Below are 9167 nucleotides of genomic sequence, written 5' to 3'. Positions count from 1 at the left end.
ATGTAAGTTGGGTAGTGGAACCAGGATTTCACACATCCTGTTCTAAAGGCTAAGGCCTTGACCCAAAGCTCAGGGAGTAAAGACCCCTAGACACTATGAAGGACGGTGCCTCTGGGGCTCCAGAGACCAGAGCTCAGCTCTCAGCCCCGCCACTCCTAGCTGTGGCACCAGGCCACTGGGCCTCACTGGGTTCTCATTTAGGAAAGAGGATGGGACAAAAGTTGACCTTGCGAGGACTCCCACCTCTACTGTTTTCTAAGTAGAGACCAATGCAAAATCCTATTGTGATTCTGAATTGTGGGGAGAGTGGGCTATTTCCACTTCAGGGAATGAGCAACCAGATCAGTTTTGTTGTTGAATCAGGGCATTGAGGTTTCTCAAGCCCAGGCCTGGCTCAAGCCTAGACAACCCTGCCTGGACCAGGATGACTACCTTGACTCTTACCAAGTCAAATCTGAGTCACCTCTGAACCCAACAAGTATTCCCACATGATGGGAATCATTCTCCTAAGGTTGAAGCATTAGTCAATCAGCTTCTTTGGAAAGCAGGCTAGGTTTACTGTGGACTGATATTTCCGAAAAAATGGCCCCTTCACCCTGCCAACAAAAGAAAAAAACAGCCCCTGTTTTGGCAGTGCTCAGTGAGGCCAACTGGTAAGGGAAAAGTAGAATCACAGGGACGCACTAGGATCCACCTGCTTTCATGTCACAAGACGAGGCTGAGCAGTGAATTACTCACCTGAGGTCACAGCTGCTCAGCAGCTAAGCTGCGACCATAACTCACGACTTTGCCACCCAGGGCAGGGTCCTCACCTCTATGGATAGGAAACTCAGGGCTCTCATTAATAACACGCACTGACCAAACTGAGGTGAACTGTCACCAACTTTAATAGACTTGGATTGTGCCTGCCGAAGCAGACTAACTTGGGAACATCCCAGGGCTCCAGCTTCTGTAGTCCAACGGGGCCAGTTCTCTTGGACGAGTTCCTGCCTCGCCCTTCAAAGGCACCAGCTGGCCTAGGAAGACTATACAATGGCTTTATTGTTTGTATAACTCATTAGCAGAGATCCACTCCAGAGAGCCTCTGGACAAGATTGCTACAGGCCAGCCAGAAAGCTGCAGGGGTTCCCTGACCCAGCCTGAGGCAACCAGAGCCAATGGACTCTTTTTAATTTTACATAGTGATACTTAATATTTGGGTGGTGAGGGTGGGTGTATGTCAAAGGCTATGTTTGAGAATACACAAAAGTTACAAACAACTTGTTCCACCTCAAAAATACATGCATATATGCTTCAACTCTTGCATACAATTTCTGAGGGTTCAGAGGTTGAAAAAAATCCGCTAAAGGACTCCTGCACTAGTGCCCTCACGCGTCACTATCTGTTCAGCAGAGAGAAAGCCCAGCAAGGCTGCTGCACAGGCTTCCTCCTCCCTCTCCTCTGTGCTCACCCGGACTCCACAGAGACTTCATGGACACAGCGGCAGCCATCCCTCCTCCGGTCTGGTGGACAGAGCAACTTTTCCCCCCTCTGTGTCTCTCCTCATTAGATTAGATGGTTGCTAGGTCTTCCAGGAGCTTCCCAACCTTCCAGGGTACAGGCAACTACAACACACCTGCAGGAGCTCCTCAAAGGCACCCACATTCCTCCACAATCATGTCTTTATGATGGTCTAGAAGCACTCTGCCATTGTCCACATACAGCATACTCAAGGGCTTGGTCTTCACTGGGGCACAGCAGGTGGAAGGGACTCTGTGGGGTTGGTACCGCTTCAGGAGACTCTGAAAGGGAGGAGAGGAAGGTCAATTCACATCCCAATGGTCAAGTCAGCATAGTCTCATTTCTGGGTAAAGCGTGAAGTTACAGAGTTAAAATCAGTTTCTATGTGCAAAAATAGAAAACTCTTTTTCATAAAGAAATCAGAATGCCACTACATTATCAGCTCTAATATTTTTTTTCTTTTTTGCTAAAATAATTCCTTTAAAACAGGCTTTAAACAGAAGACTTTGAAAGCTGTGTCTGGGTGAAGCAGTAGCTAACTTACATGTTTTCCTATTGTTCTAGTCCAGATGAATACCATCTTTAAAAATATTCCAAGAAACTCCTGGTTTAGTTCCAGAAATATGAAGCAGAAGACAGTCATGCGGAAATTCACATAGGAGTTGCTTTGTTGCCCAGAGAAGGGCAAACAGAGTCAACAGGAGAAAAGGTAATAAGTTCTTGGCATTCTGGAACTGGGCCCTGTCTCGGGTTCAGTGGTGGCTTTTCAGATCAGCATTAAGATTTGGTGGCTTGGCGGTTATCTGAGTCTCTAGTTTCCTCTGATCTTGCTGCAGGTAGACTGGCGGACTGCAGGGGGCTCTGAGAGAGGCTTGGGAGGGCCTGTGCCCAGGACAGGTCCTCTAGGGCAGTGGCCCCTACCACTGCCTCCCTCGAATGAACTCAGCTCACATGCTGCGCAGAGCCTCTGAACTCTGCCTGAGGCTTGGCATGGAGGATGTATTACAGGTCCAAGAGAGTCTCAGTCTAGGCTTCATAGAGTAAAATAAAAACACTTTGGTCCCGTATGACCTTAGAGAGTGGGTCAGGACCACCATATTAGGCTCTGCCCTGCTTTTTCCATCTCATTTTCCTTCCATTCCTCCCCCTCCACCACCTTCTAGACCATATAGGCTGATTAGTGGCACCTGGTGGCAGCCTCCAGCTTTACTAGTCCTGCAAAAGAAGTGGTCAGCTCCTGTTTTTAGGCAGCAAAGTACAGTGGCTGGAACAGTATTATCTCTAATGTGGACTCATAACCATGGCCCCATTGCATCAATGAATTACAGTCTTCTAGTAATGATCATATAACATCATACCTGTTACCTACTAGCTTAACGTGCGGTATACATAGCATCTCGTGTGACCCCACAACAGCCCTACAGAATATAGCATTGCTATCCCCATTTTACAGGTGAGAAAACAGGCTCAGACAGAGTAAGCAACTTGACCAACATCACATAGCCAGTGAGTAGGATTCAAACCTATCTATACCCAAACGCCAAATCCTAAACTTCCTTTCCTGGAATGTCAGGGCAGGGGAAGGAGCTGAGACACTCCAATCTACCTGCCCCACCCGTAATTTTATGAAAGAAGGAGAAAGCCCCAGAAAAGCTAGGTGTTCAAGGTCACCCAACGGGGCATGACTCCTCGTAGGCTCTCTGAGGATGTTGTCGCTGATCATCTCTCTGTCCTTAAAACCTAGCACAGAACCTTACAGGTGCTCGAATAACTGTGAATGAAAGAACATGGGAATTTGACAGCAATTTAAAGCTGGAGTCCTGTCCCCTTGATGTTGAAGAAAGGACACTTCACCCCCACAGCTTACTGCCTCCCCTGCCCAGGCCTTGGTTGTGCACCTGGATGTAGGCATGGTTGGTCGGGTGGAACTCTTCCCCCACGGGGTTAGGACACTCGCCCTCGCAGCGATAGGCATTGTACTGCTTGGGGTAGATGATCCAGGAGCCCCATCCGATCAGGTTGAAGTCCACCTGGAACTTGACCTTCCGACACAGTTGGCTTCTGTCCTGCACGTGATACCGGCGGTGCCTCGTGCCCCTCTCCCGGGAGAGCTGTCCTTCCTGGGCCCGCCAGGAGCTCTCCGCTTCCCACAGCAGGGTGGAGCCACCCAGCCGCCTCTGCTCCGGGGAGAGGTTGGAATGGAGCAGGAGGAGCACGTCGGTGACAGGTGGGGTGGGAGGCCGCCGCCAGCACTCTCCAGCCAAGCTGGACATCTTCTCCCTCAGTCCCCCCGGGTGCTTCAGCCACTTGGAGAGTGGCCCGGTCACCTCTAGGACCATGCTGCCCGAGGAGAAGGTAACCTGGGACAGAGTGACAGTGAACAGGTCCATCCGAAAACGTTCCAGGCAGTCAGGTGGGTTCTTATCCAGCTTCTGCTGGTGGAAAATCTCGATGGAGAGTGGGATGTTGGGAGGAAGGGCCGCGGGGCTGGACAGCTGCAGCCGGAGTTCGGCCCACTCCAGATCTTCTCCTTGGCTCAGGAAGGAGAAGTCAAAAGCAAAGGTCCAGTTCCGCCCATCCACCTGCATATCTGGGTGAGAAGAAACCAGAAGGAAGCTGGTGAGCGGGGGCCTCCTGCTGCCTCAGTTGGTGTAACAACCATCATAGCTCATGATTGAGCCCTTACCTTATATGTATTGTCTCTCTTAATTCTCACCCCAACCCTATGAGCTGGGAATAGTATTGAATCCATTTTTAAGATGAGCAAGATTGAGGCTCAGAGAGATTAAATCACCTGCCCAAGGTGTCAATTGTTGGAAGGTCGCAAAGCCAAGAATAAGCCCAACTGCAAAGCCTAATCTCCAAATCACAGTTCTGCCACTCCCGCTTCAGACACTCCAGAGAACAATTGGTAAAAACTGCATGAGTTTGCCTCCTCCTTTCTCCCCTCACACATGCAGTCTAAGGCCAAACCTTGAGCCTTCTGACAGAAACGCGGGGCTTCCGCCCACCCTGTGACCCTGGAGCAAGTCAGCTTTCCTGACTCTGTCTTCTCACTGGAAAGGGTGGCCTATTTCACAGGCACAATGAGGTTGCTACACAGATCATGGAAAGGACTGGAACCTGCAGGAAGGCACAGGCAACAGAAGCCAAAGACTGGCTACCCTTTCCCCCACCAATTCCTAAAGACAGAGGCAGACACTCTAAGAGTTCTTGGCAACCTTACAAATAGATTTCTAAAGACACTCTAAGCTTGACTGTGCACTAATCTTGTACTTTTCCACCCAGTGGTCTCTCCTACCTAGCAGGGCGCTCATGCCTTCCCGCTCCAGGTCATCTATGCATCTGGGACAGACAGCAATCACACATCCAGCACAGTGAAACCCCAAATGAATGAAAAGGAATGGAATGGGGAAGCACATTCCATTCATTTTGGTCCTGGATCAATTTGGTCTGATGTCTGGGAATAGCACACATGATGGATCTTTCAGGTCACCTAAAAGTCATCTTTGACTTCTTTCAAACCCAGTTTCCTTTTTGCAATGGGAACAGTAATGTCCTATCCTTCCCTGCATGACATGCGGACCCAGGGAAATGAAGATGTTTCAAGGTCTATTGTTAAATAAAAGGCAAAGGTTATTCATTAGATATAAAAACAGACACCCTTTTGTGAATCCATCCTGAAGGTAGTGATCTCTGATTTAGGTCCACTCTGGGCAGACCACATAACAGTTGTTTCTTTTTTTTTTTTAATTGTCTCATAGGACATCTTTGGTCAGTAAGTGGATTTCTCTGGTTAGTCCAGCCTGTCTTAGAGGGAGGTTAATTCCCAGCTTCAGCCTCCTGAAGCTTCTCCCAGCCCATCCCTAGCTGTTCTTTTTCACTTAATCTCCACTTCCCTTCTCATTAGCACCTGCAGGGGACAATAACCAGCCCCTGACTAGCAACTCCCCAGAGGTGTGGCCGGAGGCTGACATTACCCACTGCCCATCTCAGCACCACCTGGCCACCTGGGGATTAGGTGGGACATGTAGCAACTCCTCTACAACTCCACCTACACCAGGACTTAAAACTTATTATCTCAAGTACCCACAAATGGCTTTCTAGAGGAAGGTATTCCAGCTCAGTGTTTAAGAGCAGGGGCCTGGTGTCTTCCATGATGGATTAAACCCTGCCACTTGCTGTTTAAGACTGGGCTGCAATCTCTGGGCCTCAGTTTCCCTCTGGGTAAAAGGGAGATAGATGGTGACAGTATCCACCTCACAGGAGTGTTGAGATTTACTGAGATAATGTGTGTAAAGTGCTCTGCCCAGTGCAACCACCAAAGTGCAATAAATGGCCATCATCAACTGTCTCATTACTCAGGTCCAAGTTACAAATGAAGATGTCCAGGCAGTGAGGGGCCTGGGCAGAGGAAAAAAATCATCTGCTGCTGGGATGGTAGTGCAGATGCAGGGGTGGGGAGGAGCATACGCCTTCCTGCTGGAAGTGTCTGCAACCCCACAACCCTACCTGCAGCCAAGGGCTCCCCAGGACACAATGCTAGCAAGTTCTCTTAGATCTAGCTCTGGTTCATCTTAGAAGAATAGGGTGTCTAATCTTTGAGGATCACCAATGGCTGATAAAAGCTAAGAATGCTGTCCCCAGAACAAACTGTATTTCCTACTTACACAATAAATGTGATTGGAGGGTGATTATAAAGAAGGGGTTCATGGACACCCTGAAATTGAATGCAGACTTGGCCACATGGGCTCCAATTCCTTGGAATTGGAAATCTTGACCCATTTCCAATTCTAAAGAAAGGAGTGTTGGGTTCATAACCTTGCGTTTTGAGTTAGACTTAGGGGCTCTGTAGAAAAAGAGGGTGGGTGTGACACCGGGTTCCCACCCTACATTATTATAAATTGTGAGGCCAATTACTATTAACTGCTTCCCTCACGCCAAGTATTTTACAAGCATTGTCTCCTTAAATCCTCCCCACCATTATCACCGTTTTGCAGAAGAAGAAATTAAGGTCCAAGGTGAAGATGGTTAAACAGTGAAAGACCTAATTTAGTTAGACTCCAACACCCATTTCCCCTTATCCTGTGCAGCTTACAAATAAACCCAAGATGGAAAGGAGACAATGTGGGACATCCCTTTCCATCAGGCTCCCTCCAGGCAGGCTCTTGCAGCTTTTGAAAAACAAACCAATTCACAACAGTGTGTATATACTTAAGGTCACTGTACACATAACAAAATTTGCGATTTTACTCTTTTTATGTATTTTACACCACACTCACACAAATGAGGTAGAAAGAAAGCCAGGCCCTTTATTTCTAAAAAAAAGGCTAAACTAGAAAAGTCAACTGATAGGCCAGCGACACAGGGGTAAGTGGGGAAGCAGGGTTTGTGGGACCAGACTCTAGTTTTCTAGACTCCCAGACTGTCACGTTACTACAAATCTTCTGGAACTCTGGAAGGAGGGAGAGAAAGAGAAAAGTGCACCTCTCACTCTGCGGCCACCAACCCCACCCCCACCCCACCCCCACCTTTCTGGCGGGGCGGAACACGCCAGTAATTTTCAAACTGCTCCACCCCTGGGGTGTCCCCAGTCTGGCTGGTCCCCAGACGACCCTTCTAGAGAGGGTCACTGGCCGTCTGACCCCAGACGCGGCAGGCCAGAGAACTAGGAGCCCCCATCCTCGGATCACAGGGGGCCGGCGGGTGGCCGTCAAATCAGATTATCGGATGTGGATTTCGCCGGAACTCTGGGGAGGGCCGTCTGGCCCCAGCAGGCAGAGCGAGGTGCAGGGAGGCAGGGGCCACCCCCCGCGCTAGGATGTGGATTGCCCAGGGTAGAGAGCCCCGCGGGAAGGGCTCCCCTTTCTCAATGTCGACCTGCATCCAGTGCGCAGAAGGCACACTGCCCCATCCCCGACGGCCATACTCCCGAAGCACCGTGGGAGTCACTCAATCCCTCCAAATCTAGGCCCTGAGCCCTGCGTCACCTGGGATACTGACACCTACCAAGCCTGCCTCGATTCTCGATTTCGGGGCACCTCATCTCTAATCCCTAACTTCTGAAACCTAATCCCTGATGTTCATGCTTGACACCCTGTTTCCAAGCTCGGTCTCAGCCTGAGAAACTCTCCATGGCATTCACCTTCACTAGTGAAAAGAAAGAAAAAAAAATCCAACAAAATAATTGTAGCAATAATCAGGACGATTTGTTACTGTGCCTGACTATGTGTTAAGCATTTCATGTGCATTGTCAGTAGCCCTCGCCAGTCCTACAAAGGAGGCACTATTATTCCTATTACGTGTTGTTGCTAATCCCCTCAGTGGTGTTCAATGCTTTAGCGACCTGTCAGACGCCTCTGTCCATGGGATTTCCCAAGCAAGGATACTGGAGAGGGTTGCCATTTCCTCCTCCAGGGGATCTTCCCCATCCAAGGAAGTCTCCTGCCTTGGCGGGCGGATTATTTATCTCTGAGCCACCTGGGAAGCCCCATCCCTGTTCTACAGATGTGCAAGCTGAGGTGCCCGGAGATTACAGTAGTGGAAGACCGCACAGATAAGAAGTGGCACAATCAGGTTCCCACCCTATAGTCCGCACTCCACCCGCCCCAAACAAGACCGGAACGCTGAGCTCCCGGTCCGGGACACACCCCGGATACCGCCAACCCTGTGCCTCGAGACAACTTGGACGCTGAGAGACCATCAAGCCCAGCCCCTGGACGTGCCCTTCAGGCGTGCGGGTACGTCCTCAAATGGCAAGTCCCCGGCACCGAGCCGCAGCCCCCGCTGCTCAAGCGCCCTCCGGGAGTCTGGGGGAGGGAGCGCCCGAGGCGCCCCGGGTGTTGAAGGAAGCAGGGCGGGGCGGGGCTGCCTACCTTGCGCCTGCAGGCTACGGATGATGTCCGCCCGGGGCCGGGGTTCGCGGTATAGGCTCAGCATATAAGCGAGGGGGGATGGCGACGAGGGCTGTCCCCACGGCCGAAGGGGCACCGGGGCCACCATCGCGGCGCCCGCCTGGAGGAGAGCCCACCTGGCGTGCAAGAGGAATAACCACAGGCGGTGGGCGTGCATGGTGGGCTGGCTGGTCCCCAAAGGCAGCCTCCGCCTCTTATATCCTGGGCCTTCGCGGCCGCCCCGCCCCTGCCCTTCCTCCCTGGGGGGAAGCTTTGAGATCGTATAACACCCCTACCCCACCCCGCCCCCACACCGTCACCCGGGGTGGCCCCCCGCAGGGACCACCTGCTGAGGGCGGGTGAGACCTGAGCCTGGTAGGGAGGAGACTCCAAAACTGTAGAGCTGTTAGGTTCGGGACCGTCTAGTTTGCCTAGGCTGGGCACCCTGGCACGGGGCTACTCTCGGTTTTGTTTCCCAGATGCAGCCGGCTTGTCCACACTCCCAGGTCAGAATTATGGCTTCCTTACTCTGCCCCACCTGGGATCCCTGCCCTTTCCTCTTCCTCCAGGTTCCAGATAGACATCTAGGTCAACCAGGAGCAGGTGGAGAAAGGAAGCTGTGGATACCAGCGGCTCTCAGGCAGGGTGTGGCCCCACACTGGCCCAGGAGGCTTCAGCTCCCCTGGCCCTGCGCAGGCTTCCAGGATACATCCAGATGGCCTCTGGGAGCACCCCTGGCCTTGTCTGGCAGGGCCTGTCTGGAGAGTTAGCCTC

At 51.4% G+C, this 9167-nt stretch overlaps 1 protein-coding gene across 1 annotated transcript; it reads right to left on the bottom strand.

Moving 5' to 3' along the window:
- Window positions 1–904: 904 nt before the first annotated feature.
- NODAL (nodal growth differentiation factor) lies at window positions 905–8669 on the bottom strand. The gene is made up of 3 exons (XM_043476219.1): window positions 8376–8669; window positions 3399–4090; window positions 905–1781 (listed from the first exon to the last, which is right to left on the bottom strand). The coding sequence occupies exons 1-3, from the start codon at window positions 8569–8571 to the stop codon at window positions 1629–1631; spliced, it is 1041 nt and encodes a 346-aa protein (XP_043332154.1). The 5' UTR covers window positions 8572–8669; the 3' UTR covers window positions 905–1628.
- Window positions 8670–9167: the final 498 nt, after the last annotated feature.

This window comes from Cervus canadensis, chromosome 8 (assembly GCF_019320065.1).
Source record: "Cervus canadensis isolate Bull #8, Minnesota chromosome 8, ASM1932006v1, whole genome shotgun sequence".
NCBI classification, from domain to species: Eukaryota; Metazoa; Chordata; class Mammalia; order Artiodactyla; family Cervidae; genus Cervus; species Cervus canadensis.
The sequence above is the reverse complement of the archived record's forward strand: the minus strand, read 5'-3'. Positions and strand labels throughout refer to the sequence as shown.

Bases quoted from the DNA above. Each gene is read 5' to 3' on its own strand.
- NODAL (XM_043476219.1), bottom strand. From the start codon at position 8,571: ATGCACGCCCACCGCCTGTGGTTATTCCTCTTGCACGCCAGGTGGGCT. The intron at 4,091-8,375 runs GTAGGCAGCCCC...CTTCTCACCCAG, and splicing joins CCGTAGCCTGCAGGCGCAAG to ATATGCAGGTGGATGGGCGG. The intron at 1,782-3,398 runs GTGCACAACCAA...CCTCCCTTTCAG, and splicing joins CCAACCATGCCTACATCCAG to AGTCTCCTGAAGCGGTACCA.